Here is a 26,425-nt window from a genome sequence, read left to right as displayed (position 1 = left end):
TATGTACGTATTATATGTACGTATTATATGTACTTATTATATGCATGTATTATATGTACGTATTATGTGTACGTATTATATGTACGTATTATATGCATGTATTATATGAAAGTTTTATGTATGTACGTATATATATATATATATATATATATACATATATGCATATATGACTACAAAAAACAAAATTAAAAAACAGTTTTAGTCGCAGGGGCTTAATATTATATAGGGTATGTTTTCTACCGAAAAAAGGGTATGAGCGCAAGATGAGATTTTTTATGTATAGAATAAATGTGCATAACCTTTTCACGTACGCAAATTTTATATACATGCGTGAATACAAATGTATTTGTATTTGTATATGTATTTGTATTTGTATATGTATTTGTATTTGTATTTGTATATGTATTTGTATATGTATTTGTATATGTATTTACATATATGAAATTTTCTGTAATATTATTACATGTACATAACATTGCTATTAAAATGGAAATAAAATAAAATAAAAAATATGTCATCAAAAAATAGGCATTACACATCGCTTTTATGGTAAAAATATATAAAACGGGGAAAAAAAAAAAAAAAAAAATTAAATATAATGTAATACAATGTAATATAATTTGGTACAATTAAATCCAATATAATAATTCTTCTTAATTTAGTTGAAGTTGATATAGCTCTTCTTTCGTACACAGCATTTTCGAATGTATGCATTTTCTTACCGAATAATAGCTAGAACTAGTTAACGACAACATTATAACAAGCATAACACATAAAGAAAATAATCATGTGCTTTAAAAAAGGACGCTCTAGGAAGATGTCTTTTGCTCGCTGTAAATAGAAAAAGAAGAAATACATATATATATATATACATATATATATATGCACAAATATACATATGTATACGTGAACAAATAACATTATGTGAGGGCTACGAAATCATGCGCACCCTAAAAAATTAAAAAGGCGCATTACCATTTTGTTTATACTCTATATTTCTTAAAATATGGCATATATAACATGGGCGGAGGTATACTACGCATATACAGTCAAACAGGACTTGGATAATAGCAAATCCAAAAATATATATGTAAGCATGTACAACCAAATACGTATGGTGCTTTCATATACTGAACATCCAATTACACATTGTCTTCATTATAACTTCAGTAACAGATATGTAGTAAGTATGAAAAAAAGGACAAATTAAGACAATGTATTTTTTTTTTTTTTTTTTTTTTTTTTTTTTAACTTATTTGTAGAAATATATTTTGCTTAAAATCATAACATACCATCTTGTTTTAAAACATTGGTTTAAAAGCAAAATAAAAATTCTGAACACGTACATATCTATTTTAACAAATTAATAAACAAAAAATATATGGTAGGGAATTCATTTTTTGTTAAAAAAAAAAAAAAAAAAAAAATTATCCTTTTTGCAGATTTGTTATTATGTGCACTTAGTCGAACAATCTTAAATACTTTATAATTAAATGAAAGTAAATTCTAACACCAACGCTTATGCTAAGCAGTCGCAGTTGCAATCGCAGTTGATATTTAAAAAAAAAATACATACATATATACACACTGTAACATACAATGTGCACACACGATATTACACATGCATTTTATTAACTCATATAAAAATTCAAAATGGTATTTACAAAAAAAGAATGATGAAAAAAATAACAAGAAAAGAAAAATAAATGTAGAGAATAACCGAATAGTGAAATGTAAAAATACGCAGCAAACAGATCATATAATAAAAAAGGGGAGAGGGCAAAAAAAAAAAAAAAAAAAAAAAAAAAAAAAAAAGTGTCTCTCAAATTAGGACACTTGTAAAATTATTATTTTTGCAATAATGCTATTAACCCTCAATATGATCCGTGTAATCCTCAGCTGTACATAAAAATTGATTGTGTTACGCGTATGCATATATACATATATACGTGCATATATATACATATGTACACATATGCATATATGCGCGTACATTTACTCACACAGGATAATGTGCAATTAATTTTGCTGTTCACATTTTCACTAACTATTATGTTACGTGTCTATAACATCTAGTAGTAGTGTTTTAACTTCCTGTTCGTTTGCTCCCGAGTTGTCATTGTCCATTGCGGGCTTTTCTTTTAACGGCTTTTTCATGCTTTGTTTTTCTCTTATTTTCTCTTCAATTAATATCTTTAGTTGTCTCTAAGCGATTTAAGAATTTGTTTTTTTTTTTTTTTTTGGGAACAAGAAACAAATTTTTGATATAAGAGGTTTCTACTTATCGGTACTACTGAGTATACCTTTTTGCAAAAATGAATTTATTTTTATACATATAAGTTTCTTTCTTTTTCTTTCTTTTTTTCTTCCTTTTTTTTTTTTTTTTTTTTTTCCTTTTCCTTTTTATGGGACGTTATAATGTTTTACCTGAACAATGTCAGAAACTAATAATTGCTGAACGGTGGCTCTGTAATTTGGCTCTCTTATTAGCATACTCTTGTAAATGTTATTGAGTTCTTTCGAGTATATATTTGGCAAATCGGGTATCTGCAAAGGGTATATTCGAAAAAAGAAAAAAACAAAAGGAAAAAAAAAGGAAAAAAAAAAAAAGAAGAATTTAAACCAGAGAGAGAGCAAAAGTGGGTACACATGTTCACGTCTCCCAAAAGTTTCCCGCCGGACTATTATACCAAGATATGTATTTGTATGTACGTTTGTATGTATATGTATATGTACGTATGGGCGTACATCCACAGACACGCGTTATGGCACGTACCGGGGCATATCTTATGTTGTAGCACAACTGTTGAATCCCTTTGGTCGAATGGAAAGGAGTTCTGAACGTGGCTAACTCATAAATGAGACAACCAGTAGCCCATACATCTGAAGGCCAGCTATATTTTTTGTCTTTACATAATTCTGGGCTTAAATAATAAGGGGTACCTATTAACGTATTGGCATAATCTAAGGTATTTTCTAAAACCTTCGAAATTCCAAAATCGCACAGTCGTACTCTCTTGTCGCTGTCTATTAAAATGTTCAGCGACTTCATATCTGCCGGTAAAAAGCATCCAAACAAATACTCGCACACGTGTGTATAGACATGTCTATATGTACATATATACATATGTGCGGGTATATGCACGTCTATATGTACATATTCATGTATATATGTATGTGTATTTGCATGCATGCGTCGCATTTGCGCTACTAATCGGAGCCTCTTTTTTCCCCCTCCTCATTTCTGATCAGGGAAGAGTAGTGCATATTAACCTCGGTGCAAAATATGGTTTGAGTGAAGAAATTTTAAAGCGGTTAGAATTTGAGTGAACCAAATTAATATACGCTTTTCTTTTATAGGTGTATTTTGTTTCTTCTTATTTTGAATATAGTGGTATAGGTCTCCACCTTCATATATCATTAGAAACAATTAAAAACATAAAATGAAGATTTTATTATTTTTCTTAACTAAAATTAGGTTTATATGTCCTTTTTTCATTTATAGATTTGTTCACCTTTACAATATTTCATAACAATTCGGAGTGTATCTCCCTCTATGTAGCTTTCTATATACTTTACTATAAACGGGTGGTTTAGTTTTGATAGTAGCTGCAAGATGCATAAGAACGCGAATAGAAAAAGGCCGCATATATCAGCACGTAAACATGCTCACACGCATGCGTACAACCACGTACATACGCGCACACACAAAAATATATATATATATGGACTTATATATATACACACTTAAGTATATGTGCACTTGTATATATGAATTTATATATATGCGTTTATGTATGCATGTATGTGTTCATGTGTTCACATGTGCATATTTTTATCTTTTCCCGTAAAATGTATTTTCCAATATACTTCAACTTCCTTCAAACACTGCCTTTTTTCCTTTTGGGACATCTGGGAGATGTTTATTATTTTCATTACATAACTTTATAATAAAAAAAAAAAAAACATTCCATTTTGTTGTTTTGTCGTTTTGTTGTTTTGTCGTTTTGTTGTTTTGTCGTTTTGTTGTTTTGTCGTTTTGTTGTTTTGTCGTTTTGTTGTTTTGTCGTTTTGTTGTTTTGTCGTTTTGTTGTTTTGTCATTTTGTTGTTTTGTCATTTTGTTGTTTTGTCATTTTGTTGTTTTGTCATTTTGTTGTTTTGTCATTTTGTTGTTTTGTCATTTTGTTGTGTTTAATTAATTTATTTATTTTATTTTTTTTTTTTTCTTTATTTCTGCAAAGAGAAAAAATATTACTGATCATTTTTTTTGTCCCTAACGAGTATTGTATTCCCATAGTTTCCTTTTCCTATATCCCGTATTTTTTCATATTTGTCCATTTGGAATGATATTAATGTGTGTGTGTATATTTTACAAAAAAAAAAAAATTAAGAGAATGATGAGGGAAAAGACTTGTTCTTTTATTTATCTATTTGTTTATCCGTTTATCTGCGTATGTATGTATGTATGTATATATGTACGTATGTATGTATCTTTTTTTGTATGTTTATTTTGTTTTCATTTTTTTTATTTTATCTTTTTTCCTTATAAAGTAGTGAAAATTTTTACATAAATGGAAAAAGATTTAATATTAGCGAAATGTCCAACTGATCTATAATGACGTTCATTCAGATGGGGCAAAAAATCCAAGTTAGAAGAAAGGAAAAACGAGCGTCAATAAAAGCACACGTGTGTATACATACATATGTACAAATACATACAAACGTACATATATGTGTATATATATATACACATGTATATGTGTATATATATGTGTATATATATGTGTGTTTATATATATATATATATATATATATATATATATTCACTTATTCATTAACATATTAAGAACCCTCATTCGTTCCTTCTAAAATGTTGTATTGATTTTTACTTGCATTCATTAGTTGTTCTTTTATTATAACTAGCTTATTTGTATCGTCTTATTTATTTTTTTTTTTTTTTTTATTCCATTTTATTAGCTCCTTTGCATCTTCTGTCCTTTTGTCATTATTCATTATTCATTATTTGTTATTCGCTATTCGTCATTTTTTCCATTTTTGCCGTTTTTTCCATTTTTTTTTTTTTTTTTTTTTTTTTTTGCAGTTCAACAAAACAGGTATTTTGTCCTTGTGTTGTTCAGGTGTATATACTAATAAAAATTGCCTTTCAATTTTTGAACTTTTTTTTTTTTTTTTTTTTTTTTTTCCTTTCTTCATTTCTTCCTTTCTTAATTTCTTCATTTCTTCCTTTCTTAATTTCTTCATTTCTTCATTTCTTCACTTCTTCACTTCTCTACTTCTCTACTTCTCTACTTCTCTACTTCATTTTTGGAGTTAACGATTTAACGTTTTTAAATTTTTGGATGCTGTAGTTATTATTATATTATACAACCCTTTAAAGCTTTTATTTACGTATTATTTTTTGAGGGCTTAAAAAGGGATGGTATTACGTCGTTCATATAAGACGTTTTTGGTATTTCCGTTTGGCAATTCCGTTTGGCAATTCCGTTTGATAATGCCCTTTGGTACTACCTTTTGCTATTTGGTTTTTCCTTTTTTTTTTCCTTTTTTTTTTCTTTTTTTTTCTTTTTTTCTTTTTATTGAATCATTTTTATATTGCAATATTTCTGTTCATTTTTATGTTAATATAAATCTATTTCGAACGAACGTATCTTTTTTTTTAAATTGTGCATTTGCACATAGAGGATAACTTTGACCCAAATCAAGAAGATACTTCATCTGATAAATTTAGCGTTACGCATTTGTTATAAATAATGTGCACAGCAAATATACATACGTAAATAATACATATATATATTATGTACACCTTTTTTTATGAATTATAAATTTCGGTATATATTATTTTTTTTTTTTTTTTTTTTTCTTGTATGTTATAAAATAAAAGAATTATATTAAAAAAGTGTAAATTGATAAACAAGCGGATGTACGAGAGGATAAACGTGTAACATGAAAAACTCCTTAAATTCAACAGCAAAATGAGTGGAAAGGTTTTCGGAAAATTAACTGAAGGGTATATAAAAATGAAATGACAAGGATAATGCAAATCTCCCCCCTCTCCCGTCCCTCATCAATAATTTGTTTTACTTTATTTTATTTTACCATTCTTTCCCTTCTTTTACAATTAAACTTTAGGGTTAGCCCATATATATGGAGGAGCAATCTTTACTTTTTGGATACCTACAAATGCTATTCATCTGTGAGAAAAAGCGCATTTCAAGAATGTCAAAAAAAAAAAATAAAATAAAATAAATAAATGAGTAAAAGGGTTTATTCGGTTGATATATACCTTCATACGTGAATGCATACACGCGCACATACCCACGTGATACATACGTACGTACGTGAATGCGTACACATATATATATATATATATATATATATATATATATATATATATATATATATATATATGTATGTATGCATATGTATGTATGCCCGTGCATGGATTTTTCAACCATAGTCTGTTAACCTTTTTCATTTCCTCAAACCCATTTGGACGTAGGTCTTAAGCTGCCTATCGAGGAGATATCATATGACATCCAAAAAAATGGACAAATCAATTATAGATGATAAAAAGGACTCTTACAGATATTACAATGAAAGAATAAAAAAGGATATAACACCCTTAAATTTAGTTAAAAGTTTACCATCCTTAAATCATTATGTCAACATTGTCGATATGTCCAAATTTGCCATCAAATATATTCTAAGCTATCGATTTTTTTTTATTTACATGGCCAGAACTACCTTTCAGGTTTTATGCATAATGCTCTTAAAGTGAGCAAAATGTTTGCACTAATATGTGTAATCATGTGTGTACATAAAAATGAGCCACACGTGTACATCCGTTTTCGCGCACGTTCTGAACAGTTCATGTAAATATGTACATATGACCTTACGTGTATACATATATACATATATATATATATATATATATATATATATATATATATATATATATATATATACATGGGTATGTGTTTGTATGTGTGTTCATATTTTTTTTTTTTTTTTTTTTTTTTTTCAGGCTGTCCGACCGCTTATGGCCTTCTGCGTTTTCGGGGAACTCATGAAATTAATCCTTGCAACGATGACAAGTGGTGTTTTTGCTTTTTTCTTTTCCTTCGTTTTAGCATTTGAAGTGTTATACTTTTTTTTGCAATGTTATATATCATACACTTTCTTAACAATGTTTTTCGATGTCATGTTTTAAATGGCAAACTTTTGTAACTCAAAAATTTTGGAAAATCATTTCGACTCCTTTTGAAGTAAAAGGGATGTATTAATTAAAAAAAAAAAAAAAAAAAAAAAAGCAAACGAAAATGCACACATAAATGCAAACGAAAATGCAAACATAAATGCAAACGAAAATGCAAACGAAAATGCAAACGAAAATGCAAACGAAAATGCAAACGAAAATGCACACATAAATGCAAATGAAAAAGCAGACATAAATGCAAACGAAAATGCAAACATAAATGCAAAAGCAAAAATAGCACAGTACAGTGCATCGTAACGGAACATGTCGATTGTTGAATAACCCGGAGCACTGGAAAGATAACTGCCTGTATTCATCATGTAAAGAGTAATTGTCACAACCTCCCAACAGCTCATTTTATATTGAAGGGATATACAAAATTAGCTTACTATACGAGAAAAATGTTTTATATATGGTATTATACTAAAATAAAAAAAAAGGCTCCACACAAATGCAGGTTTCTTACAGTTCGAAGGGAAATATCTTATACGCATTGTCTTTTATAAAAAGGAGGATGGAAATATTGCAGTGCAATTTGAATATACATATATATATATATATATATATATATATTTATTTATTTATTTATTTATTTATTTATTTATTTAAATAAATATAAAAACCGAGATTCAATGCAGACTGCTTTGTACACAGTGCGCACAGAGGGGGTATACCGTAAACATCGCAATTATGCACACATATAGATATATATTTATATGTGCATACGTATGCGTGCATGCACATGGGTACACCCTGTTACATTTTCTACAAGTATATACCACTTTCCTCTACAACAGTTTTGGCCCCTTGCACCTCTTCCCCCCCAGTACACTGGACTGTTACACTGTTATAATCCTTATCATTAGGGAAGTCCTTATTTTGATGCCTATTTGGATTGCTTACCTTGTTAACGTTTAAATGATCTGCTTGTATATTATCCTTCTCTGAAGTACTATTTTTCTCATCCTTGTCATGCTCATTTTCGTAAAGCTCAGATGTATCTGATTCTTCATTTAATCTTTTTAAAGGGTTACTACTTAGTAAACTGTTTTTTATATCACTAGAATTATCTTTTGTACATTCTAAATTCTGTATTTTGCTTTTTATTAACTTGAGCCTTTCTTCTTTTCTACTCAAGGCAAATTTATTTTCATTTAATGCTAAGAACAAATCGTTATCCTTGCCTTCGGGATCATATTTTTTTATTTCCTCATTAGATCTTTTAAGATAATAAATAGAATTTTCCACTTCTTTTTCTAAATCTTTTAAAATATTTAAATCATTTGGCAGTTTGACCTCATTAAAGTCTAAGTTAAACTCGCAACTTGAGTTCTGCGTTTTTAATCTTATCTCAACCATTTCGAAGTTAGTTGAAAAAGAAAAAAAAAAAAAAAAAAAAAAAAAAAAAAAAATTATATCTTTTTATCCTGCGCAGTACCACTTTATTTTGTTTATTTAGCTAAATTATGCTATAGTCTGCTTTATTTTTCTCTATTTTCTTTTTTCTGCTAGATTTTGCCTTATTCTACCATATTTTTCTTTTGCTTTATTTTACTTCATTCTTTTTTGCATAAATATAATTGCTATACAGGTATACATTATAAATTTACTCTTAATATATAGCAAAAATGTGAAATTAAAAAAAAAAAAAAAAAAAAATATTCGATATTAAAAGAACTGGAATGGTAAAGGAAGGAAAGATATACTTTTAGGAAACTAAAATTAGCATGGGTTAAATTTAAAAAACATTATGTGAATATGAGAAGGGGTAAGAGTAAGAGTACGAGATGAAGAAACGTTTTATCGTTGCACAGCGATCTACGGTCCTACTCCCCAACAGTATACTCTCGTTTGCGTAATTATATAATGAAAATGAGTCAGGTACATACATACATACATATATACATACATATATACATACATATATACATACATACATATATACATACATATATACATACATATATACATACATATATACATACATATATACATACATATATACATACATATATACATACATATATACATACATATATACATACATACATATATATATATATATATATATATTACTGAAAATATATACATATACGCATTAAATTGTATGCACAATGTTGTGTGCCCCGTTCTCCCATTTTAGTCATATCCTCTATTTTTACTAATTTCACGTGAATGGAAAATTTTTTCATTCAATTTGGCGTTTTTCTTTTTCGTAATATGAACAAATCATTTCTTTCCATTTCTGACACAAATAATATATAAAAAGCTATAATTTTAGGAACACCTATGTGTACTATGTTACCTTGCTGTAAAATTTATACAACTATTAAACACTATTATATACCTCTTTATAGTTAAAATAATAAAAATAGTAATAAATGAATTATGTTTTTGTGCGCAATATTAAAGCAGGCTCAGATATATCGTATCTATGTTCCTGCGCAGCACACAACTTTTTAAAATTAACTGCATAAAATTGGCTTATGCTTATTCGCAGTAATGAAGAAATAATTATTCAAAAAATTAAAGAGGCAAATATAGAAGCTTTTATTTGTATAAACCAATTAAATGTCATTTTTAATAATTAAAAAAAAAAAAAAAAAAAAAAAAAAAAAAAGCAAACTGTAAATTGGATAAATTGTACATTTTACATATTGCTAGTGAATAGTATAATTTTTTTTTTTTTTTTCTTCATCCCATTAGTGCGGACTTTATTTCTTTAGAACAAAATGAACACAATCTATTAGACAGTGTGTACAATTCCTATTTTAAATTTCAAAAATGGTGTTGTAAAATTTTAAAAAAGAAAAAAAAGTAATGCACATGTAAGTGTGTATGAACATGCGAATGCATACATATGTGAAACGAGCTTAAGCAATGATTAATCAATTTTAAAATTATTTCTTCGCAATTTTTTGGAAGTTAAAAACAAAAAAAAGAAAAGGAAAAAAAATAAAATAATAATGTTTATTTTTTGTCTCTTCATCATTTCGTTGCCCTACTTTGCTCCTTTGATATATATCATCATAGGCATAAAAACAGAGGTAAAAACAGAGATAAGGGATTCATAAGGCAAGGAGATGTATGAACAGGTACGCACATATGAATAAGCAATTGGGCACACAAAGGACACAAACAAACAAATACACGAGTGAATGGTGAGAGAATGGATGTCCAAACATTAAGCTGCTAGCTGTCTCGAAAATTATTCAAAACTTCATCTCACGACCCTTAAAAGGAAGTAACCACATTTTTATTGCACTATATACTTTTGCGCGTACAGGCGAACTATGCATTTGCGAACAAAGACTCGTCAATGGTACTACCACTTTTTGATGCTCGTTTTAAATCCCCTTTAGTCTGAGCATAAACTTCATCAACCCAATTTTTGTAATCCGAGTTGCTTATTAATTCTAAGCCAAAGTCATCATTTACTATTTCAACCCTATACTTTCGTTTATCTAACGATTCAATTAAATCTAAAGATTTACTCAAATTTCTTTTTCGGTCCGTAGTTGAGTGAACAAATATTATGTAAGGGAAATCAGATATGTTTACTTCATTTCGTATTCTTTTTGAAAATAAATTTTCCTGAACTGGCGATATTAGCAGCTGAAAAGTTGAAACCGAAAAGTTGTTTAAACGAATTGGGAAAAAGGGTAGAATGAAAATTAACGCAAAGGAGGAAGCATAGGACAAAGTAAAGGACAAAATAAAAGAGAAAAAAAAGGAATATCGTTTGTTATTTATTAAACTTTAAATAATATGCACGTAACAACATCTTTCATATTAAACAGGGCACAATTTACATTCACTTATGATATTCGTACTTATTGGCTCTTCTTGATATTGTGTATACATATGTATATGTATATATATGTATATATATGTATATGTATGTATATGTATGTATATATATGTATATGTATGTATATATATGTATATGTAAGTATATATATGTATATGTATGTACGCATATGTATGTATACATATACACCGCTTTCTTTTTAATTTAAGTACCATGGGCACTCTTGGTCCTGTCAGGTGCATAGCTAAAATGCACCCAAACTGATAAGCAACAATCACATTAGGCTTATATTTCTCAAACAACTTATTAGCTTTTTTTAAACACCTACGATAAAGCACCTCATATATGATTATTGATCCAATGAAAAAAACAGTCATTGTAAAAAGGACACCAGGAAGTATTAATATGTATGCATATTCAGTTGTTCTACTTAAGATGTAAAATACAAAAACAATACAACACATACACAAAACATATATAAAAATTAAAATGAATATATCCAATGCCTTAGACTTATCTTTAGACGATATTACGTTGTCTTTTCCATATTCATCTTCTAACAACTTTCGAATTTTGTTTGTTTTCACATCTTCATATATATGAAGATACAGAATTTTTATTGCCTCCATATTTTGGTACAAAAGTGACTAATGGGAGTATTTTTTAAGTACATATATTTACATATTCAAATGTGCATATATACATGTACGTATATATATATACTACATACGTATGCACATACTCATGTATAATTCTTTGTTTCCTATTTAAATATGGTTCATTTTTAACTCAACTTAAAGAAAAAATAATTAAATAAAAATTCCAGATGACAAAAAAATATTTGGAATATATCACAATATTAATTACATAACCAAATTGGTAAAACATACAGCTATCAATAATAGTTTATGTACAAGCAAGGTAAAAATGAAAAAAAAAAAAAAAATTCAAGAAAAAAAATTTCTGAATTAATAAGCAGATAAATAAATATACATATAGACATATATATGTAAATAAGTGCATATTATGAAAAATACTTAATGTACTATATATATTCAAAAGAAATAACCGAATCGTACTTCTACATTTCAGTCTTATTTACACATTTACCATATCAGTTTGTAATTTCCAAAAAAAAAGGAAGTTATACACGTATATTTCCATATAATTGTATGAAGCAAAATATATTAAAATTATTAAATCTTAAAAAAATTACAACTTAAATATGCAAATGAAGAAAATAATTTTGTTTTGTTTTGTCCTGTTTTGTCCTGTTTTGTCTTGTTTTGTCGTGTTTTTTTGCTTTTTCGTTTTCTTATTTTTAATGTCATTTGAAAGCTCCCAAAGTTTTTTACGTGCACCTCTTAAACAAAAAAAAAAATAAACTGATATAAGAGTAGACACTCCGTAAAATATTTTATTATACTGGAGGTTGTCAGACCACTTTTTTTTTTTTTTTTTTCATTTAACATTTTATTAAGGTATTTTATTCTGTGCTTTTTTGCATGCAAAAAAAAAAATAAATAAATAAAATAAAATAAAATAAAGCAGGAATTGTTTCACCGCATTAAGCAACTTAAGCAACTTCATTTGATTTTAAAATAGAGTATGCTCATTTGAACAATTGTTTACGTCAAAATACTTCCACTATATATTTTTGTTAATAGTAGAAATAGAACAGTTCAGACTTTTTTTTTTTTCCCTTTTTTCATCTATTTTCCAAAATTCTCCTTTTTATTTAATTTCTTTTGCTGTACACATTTCCATACATTTTCATGCTGTGGCTTTGCTATAAAAAAACAGTGTTATTTTTACTATTAAACAAATTTTTAAGAAATAAAATAATTTTATTTTAATAATAATATTGTAATATGTTAATATATAGGAGGAAAAAAGTTTTAAATAATTGATGCTTTAATCCTTTTAAAAAATGTTACACATTAAAAAAAAAAAAAAAATGAATGAATGAATGAATGAATGAATAAACGAACGAACGAACGAATGAATGAATAAATAAATGTAAGGAAGAATAAATTAAACATAGTGTCCAAAGTCAACATACACATTTTGAAAAAATTCTCAATGAACTGCTAAACGAGTAGGCTCAAATGTTAAGACGACATTAATTTTGTTGAAGTTATTCAATTACTTTTTAAGTTTATTTTTACTTATAATATAGACTTCTTTTCTCTGAATCTTTCTTCTTATGAAGCCTTGAAGCAAGCAATTTGAAAAAAAATAAAAAAAAATATAAAATAATAAATGAAAACATAAGTTTATGAGTCGTTAAAAAAACATACATTACTCTTCAGTACAAACAAACGAAACTGTTCTCAAAATTGATTGGAATTTATAGGAGTCCAAATTTTTTAATGAATTAACTTTACAAATCCACAGTATACTTAAATTTACAATTTAATTATACTTTTACTTTATTTTTTATATTTCTCTTTTTATTATTCGTATATTAGAAATTATGCAGCACACCCTTTTTTTGCTTAAAATTTATATTTAGAAGTAGAAGTAATTTTTATCATTCTTAATTTAAATAAATAAAAATAAATATTCCCTACTTGAACATATATATATTTTATTAACAAGTCAGGAAGAAATAATAATGAAAGAAATAATAAAAAATTTTTTAAAGCATATTTAATTCGACAAAGTATGTATAATTTTTCTGCAACTTTTAAAATAATTCATAATATAAATAATGAACTATTTTAAAATACCCCACTCAGAATTAATATCATTTTAAAGCACCGTTCTTGAATAATTAAAAGGTTAATTGGCCATCTAAAAAAAAAAATAAATAAATAAAATAAACGCACGCACATATGAATATATAAATATATATTTATATATACATATACATGTATAGCTGTAAAAATATTTTACCTGACCAGGCAACTATTCATTGTGTGTTTCTGCTAGGTGCATACGTGGACCTACACTGGATCACACAAAATTGTTTCGTAACATCAACAATAGTTCGCGTTTAAATTCGAACACACACATATGAAGGTATACATATATATATATATATGTATATTTATTTATCTTTTATATATAATATAGAAACATTGTAGTGACCAATTACACGCCAAATAAAAATTACTTTATGGCAATTAGCGCTTAATGCGAAACTTATAGTAACGATAGAAGCAGTTATCCCCTTTTTTTTTCCTTCGCGGTAATTTATTTTCTCCTATTTTTTAATAAATTTTGTTTACGCTTTAATACAGTTTAGATAATTGAGTTATCGAAATTTAAAAGTTAGACAGCAACTGTTACTTTTGCTTTTACTTTTACTTTTTTTTTTTTTTTTTTTTTTTTTTATGAACGTGGAATAAAAAAGAGCGTTTTAAAGTTTTCATTCATGTAGAATAAAAAAAAAGAGCAGCAAAATATTTATGAACATTCATATTAAAAAGTGATACACATTAAAAGTATCATAAATAAAATTATGAACAAAAATAAAAATGAACATGCAATAATATAATTAATGTATAACTATTATAAAAACAAATTGTTTATTTTGTATTACCAAAAAAAAAAAAAAAAATTATGTACAAAAAATTTGCAACTAACCAAAAAGGTGTTGAGCAATCATTATTTTCATAATTGTAATATCAACATAAAAATAAAAAAGGAAAAAATAAACAAAAAAATAAATAAACAAATAAACAAACAAATGAACAAACAAATGAACAAACAAATAAACAAACAAACAAATAAATAAACAAATAGACAGACTAAACAGAACATAACAAAAGAATACGTTCACTGGTAAATGTATTTAATGTATACAATGGGGAAAAAGGGAAATAAGACAATGGATGTTATAAGCTATTAACTTAACAAAAGTTTAATTCGTGTAGCTCTTTCTTTTTTCTTTTTTTTTTTTAGTATATTTTTTTTTTCGATTATTAAATGAATATTATTTTCACTAGAATATATTTTATAGCAAAATGATTTTTAACCACACAAAAATTTTCCTTATAATTCATACAATATCTGTTAAAAAAAATTTTTATTTAAGGGTATAAAAATATATTCCCTTATTACTTATCTTTTTTTTTATTTTTGTTTCTTCGTTTTTTGTTTTAATTATTAACCATTTTTCATTTTAAAAAAGCTAGCTCTCCTTAATTAAAAAAGTTTCCATTTGAAAAGGAGCTAAAGAAAATAAGTTGACATTTATTATTTCCTCATCTAATTTCATTCTGCGTCATTTTTTAAGAGCCACTTACTGTGATAGAGAAAATTAACACCATTTTTTCACACACACACACGCAGTCATATATATATATATATATATATATATGTACACAAATACATATACACATATACACATATACACATATACACATATACACATATGTATATATAGATAGATAGACATATGCACAAAAAATGAAAGAAAGTATAAAGATATTATACATACATGGGTAATAAAATATCAGGCTAATTTTTCCACTACAAATATGATACTTTTGTTTTTTGTTTTTTTTATTTTGCTTCTTATTTTTTTAACCTCTCTTTTTATTTATTGTTTTCCAGCATAAAGAGTGTACATATCTTATCATAATATACGAGTAACTTTAAAATATATAGTCTTCTCTGTTATATTTTTTTATTTTCTCAATAGGTTTCACGCTTTTGGAGAAAGCAAGAAGAAAAAATTAATTGAAAAAGCTGTTGGAAAAAAAAATTTAATGATAGCCGGTATAAACCAAAAGCGCAGCATTAGCTCGTTTTTAATATTCCTTTTGTTTGTAGTATGTGTTATGTTATTTAACATTTATGTTTCCTACCAATTCTCGGATCTTATTTTTTTTGTGACAACCATTATCTTATCGGTAACACGGGGCAAAAGAAAAATAAATAGATAAACGAATGAATATTCTGACAAATGAGCATATATGCGAATGGACAAACATTTACATGAATATGCAACGAATAAGCCATTAAATTAAACATATATAATATATATCTATATCTATGTCTGTATCTATGTCTATATCTATGTCTGTATCTATGTCTATATCTATGTCTGTATCTATGTCTGTATCTATCTATATATATATAGATAGATATAGATATATACACACATAAGCAAAAAAAAATCACTTTAACAAATTTTTGCATGCATTAAATGTTATACGCAGGTTATTATAATAATAGTTATATATTTTATTGGGTCCCATCTTATTCTTTATTATATTATGAAAAAATCAATAAAACAAGCAGAGCAAAAAGTACTAATGTATGATCCTGATGTTGTTGTTGGAATTTATTTTGGAGCTGTTGTAGCTATGAATCTTAATTATAGAAATGGGAAAAAGCCTCTGGTTAGAATAAAAAAAAAAAAAAAAAAAGATATAAATTTTTTTAGTTGACACACACGCTTGCGCATGCACCATATTCCCCATGATATTATTTCATTATATTTCATCTTTTTCATTATTTTACTTTTCTTTTTTTTTTTTTTTTTGGTAGATCCTTGTATCTCCCTCTGTTAAAACGTTTCAAAAATTTACACATAATCTAGAAACTGATTTATCTACATTTCCATATGTAATAATTGTCAATGGATCTAAGGATACCACAACACCCATGAGTGTTTGCGATGAATTAATATCTACAGTCCCCTTAGGGAAAGGGAGACTAGAAATTGTCGAGGATGATCATTCTTATTCAAAGTTGAAAGAAGCTGATTTTAAGTAGTGAAAAATAGAACAAAATAAATCCTTAAGCAAAGCCACAGACTTCTCATATGAATACCTTTTGCACTTAACAAAAAGATGTTTAAAAATATATAGAGAAATGATATATTAAAATGTGTAAAAAAATTTTTTTTTTTTTTATTTTCACTCATTTACTCTTTATTTTTACTCTTTCTATTTTTACTCTTTCTATTTTTACTCTTTCTATTTTTACTCTTTCTATTTTTACTTTTTTTATTTTTACTTTTTTTATTTTTACTTCTTTTATTTTTACTTCTTTTATTTTTACTTCTTTTATTTTTACTTCTTTACTTTTTTCTTTCTTTTTTCCTTTTGTAGAGCGTGGATCAATGAAGCGAAATATAAACCTTCTACATTAATAGTTAATGTAGCAAAAAAATTAAAAAATGAACAAATGAACAAAAAAATTAAGATAAGCACGGATACCCTTAGTGAAGCCTCTTCGTTCGAAAATGACGATATTAAGGAAGATGACCCCTTGGTGTGATTTAAAGTTTTCATTAGTAAGAACTGTGTAAATGCATTCATATATACATATTGATATATATATATGTTTTTTCTCTTTTTTTTAGTTGTTGCATGCTGCAATGGGTTTGTGTTTTATTCCTTACTTCAATATTATGCTGTATGTGTAGCTAATTTTTAATATATTTCAAAGGAGTTATTTTAAAATAACTAATATTTTCTTTATGTTTATTTTTCTTTTGTTGATCTATTTGATTTTATACATTTGATAATATATTTCCTTACATATAGTTTTTAAAGTTTTGCAAACGTCAGCATCATTATGGATACTTCGAAACATGTGTGTTCGTCTTTGATGTTTAATTTTGATCTACCACTCCAATTTGATGCTTGTTTTTGTTTTTTCATATTTTCGTTTTTTCGTATTTTCGTTTTTTCGTATTTTCGTTTTTTCGTATTTTCGTTTTTTCGTATTTTCGTTTTTTCGTATTTTCGTTTTTTCATATTTTCGATTTTTCGTTTTTACATTTTTTCGTTATTTCATTTTTTCATTTTTCTTTTTTTTTTCTTTTTGATTTATTGCTTAATGTAGATTTTAATTTATCCATAATCTATATTCTCCACATTTTAAGCAAATATTTTTAAAGCATAAAACAAAACAGAACAAAACAAAATAAATTAAAATAAAATAAAATAACTTTAATATTCGAATGCTACACTTGACTATTTTTGGAATAAATTTGAAAGGATTCCCTAATTTGTTATGACGCGTTAATAATTTTAAACAAAATTACCAATTTTGTTATGACGCGTTAATAATTTTAAACAAATTTCTAATTCTGATATGACGCGTTAATAATTTTAAACAAATTTCTAATTCTGATATGACCTCTTAACACTTTTTCAAAAAGTTGTCATAATTTACCATACCTTCTTAACAATTTTAACAAAATATGTAACTAATTCGAATGTGTGAGAAGACTAAAAAGAAGAAATTGTTGTTGAAAATTTTCTGAGATATGTGTTATTGTATAGAGCAGAAAATTTTTAAAATGATTAATCATTTGAGAAGAAAAATATTTTTCAGTAGTTACTTATTACCTTATAAATTTTTAAAGCAAAAATGTCTTAACAGGAAAAGACGTTTATTTTTGTGTAGCTCCTCACAAAAAGATCATTGTAATTTAAAAGGAAGAAGTGCGTTGGATTATTCTTCTGAATGTGTTTTTTATATGAATAATAAGAAAAAGGATATGTACAATATAACAACTTACAGCGGTAATTATAAAAATTGCAGAGAATTGTTCAAAGGAAGAGAAAGAGAAAGTGAAAAAGCAAATGAGAGAGAAAGAGCAAATGATAGTGAAAGAGAAAAAAAAAAGGTTAAAGAATATATGTACTACCCAGAAAGCAACTCCTTTCCGTATGCGACGGTCTGCATTATTTTAGGGATGATAGGAATTTCATCTTTCTTTAAAATTTTGATTTACAACTTGAAAGATTGTGAAAATGAAGAGAGTATAATATTTCAAGTAGATAAAATATTAGCCTATTTAGATAACTATTTTATTATTCATAATTTTGAAGAAAAAGAAGGAAAAGAAGAAGAATATGATAAAAAGATAAATAATAAAAATGACTTGATTAATATAAAGTATATAACATCCCAATTTTTTACAAACGAAAATATATTACAATGCGCAGTGCAGCTGTCCACCTTTTTTTTAGCTTCTCGTTTTCTTGAAAAAAAACTTGGTTCTCTAAAATATTTTTCTTTATTTTTATGTGGTTCATTCCTTTCCAATATTATTACTTTTTATTTTTTTAAATACATTAAGAAAGTACAATTATTAAATTTCGTAGATTTTGTGCTTATACATCCTTCTGGCTCAATGGCCTTCATATGCGCCCTTTGCTCCTTATGTTTCAAAAATTGTTCTGTTTGGAAAAATATACCTATACACTGTTCCATCTTGATTGTACCCTATTTGTTTTCAAGCTTCTATGGACTCTTATTATTGTATAAAATTAAAGGGAATTCTACAGATGATACGAAATATGGAACAGGTGGTATAAAAAATGATTTAAGTGGTTACGCAAAGGACGGCCTTCTGGAGCATTCAGAGTTCGCTTTAGAAAGTAAGTCACCACAGAGCAGCAGACGGATAAATAATAGTCGTACTAACGAAATGACGGATGAAAAATATGATAATGAAAAAAAACAAGGAAATGACTTCATATATGGTAGACATAATTATAATAACGAATATCTATATAATAAGTACAATGTTCATAACAACCAAAATGAAGCTTTAAACACACTAAAGAATTTTCTAACCATTAAAGCTTGTGACTCAGTAATGAAGAAGAGAAAAAAAGAAAACATGTTTTTAAATAAAAAAATACAAAATCTAAAAAAAAAAGCACTTGAGAATCTTAACGAAATAAGTAATAAATCGCACAAACTATTTTTTGGTCTTTCTTCTTCTTTTACTGATATATTTGGCATAATTTTAGCCACCGCAGTTTTTTTCTTAAAATTTTTGAAGTGAGAATATTTTTCTTCTTCTGAGTTCATTTCTTTTGCAAACCCGTTTATGAGTATAGATATATGTACATACATATATATAGGCGCATGTATGTATGTATATATACATGCATATGCTTAAAACTATAAATAGATGCGAAGACGCATTAACTACCCACACATTGCAGTTTAATTTGCTCCAAAACATGTAACTTCGTTATTTCATGTTTATATATAAAAAGAAATAATTTAAAAAAATGTTTTAATGAACCGTTGCACATTTTTATCAAATAACGTTTCTTTTTATTTTTCCAATATTTTATTAAATATCGTAAATAACTCACAGCACAAGAAAAAAAGTTATTGCACACATGCTAGGTGTGCATAAATAATTCGTTCCTTTTGCATACTTTTCTTATCCTTTTGCAAACTTTTCTTATCCTTTTGCAAATTTTTCTTATCCTTTTGAAAACTTTTCTTATCCTTTTGCAAACTTTTCTTATCCTCTTGCAAACTTTTCTTATCCTCTTGCATTCGTTTCTTATCCTTTTGCAAACTTTTCTTTACTTATCCCTTCTTTTTTTCACTTTTCTTTTTTTTAAAAATAAATTAAATAAATGCAAAGTGTATGTCAATAAAATGTTGGAATCATGGGCAGCTACGTTTTTTTTTAAAATGGTGAATAATACGGTTGCCCATGTCTTATTTGCCTCTTACGCAGTGTAATATGTACATATATATATATATATATATATATATATGTATATGTATGTAGGTATATATGGGTGTACATATCTTAACAGTTCAGCCATTTTCCTAAGTTCTATAAATATTGCAGTATATTTAAGAGAAAATAGATGTACTTGGCAAACGGAAAAAATACAACATTGAAAACGCAAAGCACAGAAATGTTAAAATACGATAAGCTAAAAAAATAAAATATCTACAGGAAATATCATATTATCCTTTTTTTTTTTTTTTTTTTTTTAATTTCCTGAGAAGAAAAATTCAATTTTTGGAAAAATCAGTTTATTACGAAAAAAATAAAAAAACGCAGAAATTAAACTTCTTCCACAACTTTATCCCTATATCTATCTATCTCTGCCTTTTTTTTTTTTTTTTTTTTGTTTTATACCTCAAAACATTTTGTGTGTTTATGAATCAAACTTTATATATGGGCTTTATTTTTAAAGATGATAGAGACGCTTTTCTCTTTAGATTAATATGAATCGAAGCATTTTTGTGTTTGGCTATTTCTTCAGCCGCCATTCTTGAAGAATTTATATCTGATAAATCGGATTCTAGTACTTTTTGCAGAATACCACGATGCTTACTTTTTATAAGTTTATTCAGTAAAGGTTTTTGTAAAAATGGTAATTTATTCTTTGCTTTGCTAAAGTTTGAATATTTAATCATAATATTCAGTGCTTCATCTTGTTCGTCATCCGGCACATCATATGGCACTTTATGTATCCTTTCATTCGGTACTTCATTTACCGCTTTATTAATCTCTTCATTTGAATATTCTCTTGAAGATCTACTTGAATACCCGCTAATCGATCCTTGTGGTGACCTGCTTGCAGATTTCTCCTCAAACTCTTTTTCTTCCCCGTTTAGGTAAATTTCGATCCTGCTATCCCTCACTACATGCACAGGCGATTTTGCTTGTAATTTATTACCATCATCAACAGACTTCTTAACTTTCATTAATTCCTTTTTTATTGAATATCCTTTTAAGTTATTGTTTGTAAAATACTTACTGGAATTTGTGGTTCTTAACATCCTGCTAGTTTTTAGTTTCATTCCATTTTCATCCGTATCATCACAGTTACTCTTTTTTATAAGTACCCTACATTTTTCCTCACTCCTATTTATATTTTTTTCCTTATTTTCTAAATTTGATTCTCTTTTCATAGACTCTTTTTTTCCCTTAACTGGTTCCTTACCTTCTTCCCGTGGGAACTTGAATTCTTCTTCTGATACCTCGACATCTTCCCCCTGTAACTGTTTTGCATTATGATTAACACTTTCATCTGATTCTTCATCAATTCTTTTAGGAATTCCCAAATTTAACGCGTTAAGTAAACCAGAGAAATAATCTGTTACCTTACCATGAGGACCCTAAATTAGTGCAGTGGCAGTTACAATGACATGGATAAATGCATAGGTGTAGACGTGCATACGCAATTACAATCATGCGCACACACGTGCATGCACATTCACATCAAAAAGGGAGAGGGCTTCTTAAACATATGCAAAGAGTCGTATGTACATATACGCTAGTGCGTTTCAATTTTGACAAATTACCTTTTTCGGGTCCTCCGCTACCTGTAATGGGTTAACTGTCATTTCTGCTTCTATTTCTGCTTCTATTTCTGCTTCTGTTTCTGCTTCTATTTCTGCTTCTGTTTCTGCTTCTATTTCTGCTTCTATTTCGGCTTCTATTTCTGCTTCTATTTCGGCTTCTGTTTCTGCTTCTATTTCGGCTTCTGTAGTAAAGGAAAAAATTTATTAGAAAATACTTTTCAGATAAACAAAAAATAAAATAAAAATAAAAATAAAAATAAAAATAGGAATAAGAATTAGAATTAGAATTAGAATTAGAATAAAACTATTTCTAAATTAATAATATATTGTCCATATTTTAATAAAAGGACATATTAATTCATTTGCAAACACAACAGAATTCAAGATATCATACATATACCATTATTTACAAGAGCATGTTTACTTAATTTTTCTTCTCCAGTCTTAAAAGTGCTTCTAGCCTCATTAGAAGTTATAGTACGTTGGGTACAATCTACAATGTCCACCTTATTTATTGTTTTTGTTATATATGGTTTGTCATTTTTATTCAATATACCAGTTGTTTGTTCATTCGTATCAGAGTTGATGTTTCCTCTTATATTAAGTATATATTCTTTAGAAATGCTTTTTTTTAATATAAGTGGATTTATCTTTGTATGTTGTTCTTTTATTTTTAATAGCTTCTTCATTATTGAAGATTTCATTTTTTTTAGTTCCCCTGGGTGATTGTGAAAAACACGTCCATTTTTATTCTCCTTATATGTTTCTTTTGGAATATTCTTCATCTGGTTTGTATACATATTGCTATTTTTGCTTTTTTTTGTTTGTGCATTTTGAGTGTGCACCTCTTTTGTTTTCATGTTAATATCATTGCTACTATCTGGTGGGGATAATACCTTCTTAAATGCAGCAAGAACTTTTCCTAATTTGTTTCCATCCCGTTTTGATAAATTCCTCATCGGAAGGGTCATTTCTTTATCTCCATCTCCGTTTAGTGCACCAGAGGGTGCAACAAACAGTGCATCATCTGATGCATCTCCTCTTGTTCTTTGTAGCAAACCCAACGCACTACACCTTGATGTTATTCTTCCCGTGTCTTCCGCTAACATATGCATGTATTTTTGAGCTATATCACTGTCCCTCTGTTCTTTTCCAGGTGTAGGAGTTAGGTTTCCTTGCACTTTTTGACTTTCCCCTGTTACCTTTATCTGTTTACTATAGCTTTCTTTGTTTGTATTGCTCGTATGGAGATCTATTTTTTTGATAATATGTTTATGTGTCTTGCTTTTTACTACCCTATTTCCTTCGTCAACAATATTTTTATGAATTTCATTTTCATGTATTTGTTTTAAAAGAAAATCCGAGCTAAAACATTCTTTTGGACTAAAAAATTTGCTTCTAATATTTCGTTCGCGTAAAGTTTCACTATGCTGATCATTAATATAATAATTTTTAGTATCATTGATCAAAATATTGATATTCTTCCTTTTTTCCCTTATGATTGGTAATTTATTCTTTTCTATCTGTTTCCCTTCATATTTAATGGGTGATTTTATTAAAATGTTCACATTTTTTTTGATTGGTACAACATCTTCCTTCTTTTGATTTTTCAAAAATGACTTGGACATATTAGTTAGTACATTCTTCAAATGATGTTTTTCAACTATTGATGTAATGCGGCCTCTTCCTTTTTCATCAGTTTTTGCATTTACGAATTTATCCGTTAAGTCATTATCATCGTTACCATTAGCATTACTATCACCACTACAGTAACCCCTATAGTTGCAATCACCACTACCCTTTTCAGTCCGTTGTTCATAACGTATGCTTTTAAAAACTGATTCGCCTAAAAGACCACCTTCTCCCTCTTGATTATTCCCCTTTATAAACTCACACATATTATACGTTTCTACTGACTGCTTTAAATTATTTTCTTTCCTATTATTATTTGCATAGGAACTTAAAAAATCATTTCCACTAGTCCAAGTTTTATCCATATAAGCAGTATTCTTATCATTCCCCCATAAATACTTACTGCTCTTATCGTTAAGATGACATTTTAAGTAGTCACTCCTTAAACTTGGCATTTTCAATATATCTGAAGTTAATTCTAAAATACTATTTTTGTAAATATCATCGTCATTCAGAATAAACTCACTTAAGGAAGGTTTACATATACTAGGGTCTTTACATGAAATAGCCTTAAATTTTATACTCAGTGGTACAAATTTCCATACATTATATAGTTGTAGCCATTTTTTATCATCAAATAATACAGATATATATTTTAAATCATTAGAACTATTTTCCCACAAATGACGATATAATAACCATGATCTGTTATTTGTTTTTACACACAACCATTTCAAATCTCTTTTACACAATTCCCATCTATCACCAATGGCTAACCATCCCTTATCATTAGTGTCAGAAGCGAGCCACTCTAAGTCCTGTATTTTATGGGAAAAAATAAATTCATAATTTTTTCCCACTTTCTCCTCAACGACATTTTCCTTACTGTCAATTATGTTTTCATTGTGATCAATTTTATCTTCGCTCTTGTGAGTTATGCTTTCACCACCGTCAATTATATTTACTCCATTTATTCGGTTTAACGTTATATGTATTAATTTTGAGCACTGGAATATTTTTTTGTCTCTCTGAAAAGGGGTACCATGAGCATATATGGGAAGTTTAAAGCGCTTTCCAAAAAACGGGCATATATACATATACATATATATATATATATATATTTATTTATTTATATACATACGTATGAATGCTTATGCGAGCTTTTCTTGGCGCAATTTTTCACTTTGTTTTTTCTTACAACGGGGGTGGAATTTAGTATAGTGTGAATTAATGGAAGGGCAGATAAGACTAACAATGGGAAGTAAACAATAAAATCTCTGTCTCTTTGAGCGGGAATATAATCGTATATACATACATGCGTACAAGCATACCTACATAAACATATAAACACGCATATGTACATATATATATGTGTGTATTTTTCTTTTTTCCTCATTATGCGCTTATTACCTGGTTTATTAATGTCTGCACATAGATGTTCCACTATATCACAAATAGCGTTAACGAAAACATTTATAAGCTGTAAGTTTATTGCCGGTCCCTGAAGGCTGTTTTTCTAAACATGCACATATGTACGAATAATTATATGTATGCATATTCTTTAATTTACCATAATGTGCAATTTAAGTAGGAATAATCATTCTTTTCATTTTAACTGTTTTACATGTTCACGAAAAACGTGTAATAACATAATGAAAATGTTTGTAATTGCAAAAAGGATAAAAAGGTATTATAATTTTTTTTTTTTTTTTTTACCTTCAAATTTCGTATTTGGTTTTTATAAGAATACACACAACTTTCATATTTTTTAATTTTTTGAGTCGCTCTACGGAATAATAAAAAAAAAAAAAAAAAAAAAAAGACATGATATAATATAACATGACAATTGAAGAACATTTAAACATATTGCATTTTTTTGTTTTGACACTTTTAATTTTAGTCATACAATCTCTTATATTCCCTTAGCTCGTTCAATTCTATCAAGTAGTCCCCAGAATTATTAAAAATGTTCTGTGAAAAACACATGAAAAAAATACAATATTGTATAAGATTATATTCTTTCTATGTATTCGTTACATCGTAAGTTCTTGATTATAATATTTTTATGATTACATTAAGATTTTCCAAAGGGTTTACTCTTTTTTTGCTGTAGTTAAAATCTTTGTAACTTCTACAAACGAGGTGCAAAGTAGCATAATATAATAAAAAAATAAATATATAGAAATAAATAAATGTATAAAAATAAATAAATGTATAAAAATAAATAAATGTATAAAAATAAATAAATATATAGAAATAAATAAATAGGCTGAAAGAAAAACAATTTCATAAGAAAGCATTCTTAATCTTCTTGTAACACAAATCCCTTTTCTTTTGTTACGTGAATCTATTTTCTTCTAAAGGGTATCCCATAAAATTCCCAGCTAAAAAATCATGGTTTATTCCCATCTACGGCATAATTCAAAAACAAAAAAAATTTCATGTCATTTGACGAAAGCATTAATGTATTATCTATTTACTTAGTTACTTAATATGTGTATGTATATATATATATTTAAACATACATGTATATATATATTTTTTTTTTTTTATCTGCTTTAGAATAAATAATAAAAAAGTTAACCATTTTTCATAATATGTTCATGTTGTATTTAATTTCCTTAACTTCGAAAAATTATGCACAACTTTTACTGTG

The 26,425-nt window shown here is 27.1% G+C and overlaps 7 protein-coding genes across 7 annotated transcripts; 3 read left to right on the top strand and 4 right to left on the bottom strand.

Annotated features, from left to right (window-relative positions):
- Positions 1-2,055: 2,055 nt before the first annotated feature.
- Positions 2,056-4,339, bottom strand: PmUG01_03025600 (serine/threonine-protein kinase NEK4, putative; the record flags this gene model as incomplete). The annotated part of the gene is made up of 7 exons (XM_029008888.1): positions 2,056-2,193; positions 2,428-2,547; positions 2,777-3,054; positions 3,274-3,408; positions 3,516-3,609; positions 3,871-3,943; positions 4,257-4,339. The coding sequence occupies 7 exons, from the start codon at positions 4,337-4,339 to the stop codon at positions 2,056-2,058; spliced, it is 921 nt and encodes a 306-aa protein (XP_028859470.1).
- Positions 4,340-5,994: 1,655 nt separating this feature from the next.
- On the top strand, positions 5,995-7,232 carry PmUG01_03025500 (conserved Plasmodium protein, unknown function; the record flags this gene model as incomplete). Its single annotated transcript, XM_029008887.1, has 4 exons — positions 5,995-6,029; positions 6,152-6,215; positions 6,522-6,773; positions 7,047-7,232. The coding sequence occupies 4 exons, from the start codon at positions 5,995-5,997 to the stop codon at positions 7,230-7,232; spliced, it is 537 nt and encodes a 178-aa protein (XP_028859469.1).
- Positions 7,233-8,042: 810 nt separating this feature from the next.
- On the bottom strand, positions 8,043-8,636 carry PmUG01_03025400 (conserved Plasmodium protein, unknown function; the record flags this gene model as incomplete). Its single annotated transcript, XM_029008886.1, has 1 exon — positions 8,043-8,636. One exon carries the CDS (start codon positions 8,634-8,636, stop codon positions 8,043-8,045), a length of 594 nt encoding a protein of 197 aa, XP_028859468.1.
- A 1,932-nt stretch (positions 8,637-10,568) lies between these two features.
- On the bottom strand, positions 10,569-11,717 carry PmUG01_03025300 (conserved Plasmodium protein, unknown function; the record flags this gene model as incomplete). Its single annotated transcript, XM_029008884.1, has 2 exons — positions 10,569-10,892; positions 11,301-11,717. The coding sequence occupies 2 exons, from the start codon at positions 11,715-11,717 to the stop codon at positions 10,569-10,571; spliced, it is 741 nt and encodes a 246-aa protein (XP_028859467.1).
- Positions 11,718-15,504: 3,787 nt separating this feature from the next.
- On the top strand, positions 15,505-17,325 carry PmUG01_03025200 (conserved Plasmodium protein, unknown function; the record flags this gene model as incomplete). The annotated part of the gene is made up of 5 exons (XM_029008883.1): positions 15,505-15,539; positions 15,740-15,950; positions 16,260-16,442; positions 16,591-16,814; positions 17,157-17,325. The coding sequence occupies 5 exons, from the start codon at positions 15,505-15,507 to the stop codon at positions 17,323-17,325; spliced, it is 822 nt and encodes a 273-aa protein (XP_028859466.1).
- Positions 17,326-18,355: 1,030 nt separating this feature from the next.
- On the top strand, positions 18,356-19,855 carry PmUG01_03025100 (conserved Plasmodium protein, unknown function; the record flags this gene model as incomplete). The annotated part of the gene is made up of 1 exon (XM_029008882.1): positions 18,356-19,855. One exon carries the CDS (start codon positions 18,356-18,358, stop codon positions 19,853-19,855), a length of 1,500 nt encoding a protein of 499 aa, XP_028859465.1.
- Positions 19,856-20,991: 1,136 nt separating this feature from the next.
- Positions 20,992-25,755, bottom strand: PmUG01_03025000 (conserved Plasmodium protein, unknown function; the record flags this gene model as incomplete). The annotated part of the gene is made up of 7 exons (XM_029008881.1): positions 20,992-21,951; positions 22,159-22,319; positions 22,538-24,797; positions 24,968-25,017; positions 25,180-25,285; positions 25,486-25,555; positions 25,676-25,755. The coding sequence occupies 7 exons, from the start codon at positions 25,753-25,755 to the stop codon at positions 20,992-20,994; spliced, it is 3,687 nt and encodes a 1,228-aa protein (XP_028859464.1).
- Positions 25,756-26,425: the final 670 nt, after the last annotated feature.

Source organism: Plasmodium malariae, assembly GCF_900090045.1.
Source record: "Plasmodium malariae genome assembly, chromosome: 3".
In the NCBI taxonomy this organism is placed as follows: domain Eukaryota; phylum Apicomplexa; class Aconoidasida; order Haemosporida; family Plasmodiidae; genus Plasmodium; species Plasmodium malariae.
The sequence above is the reverse complement of the archived record's forward strand: the minus strand, read 5'-3'. Positions and strand labels throughout refer to the sequence as shown.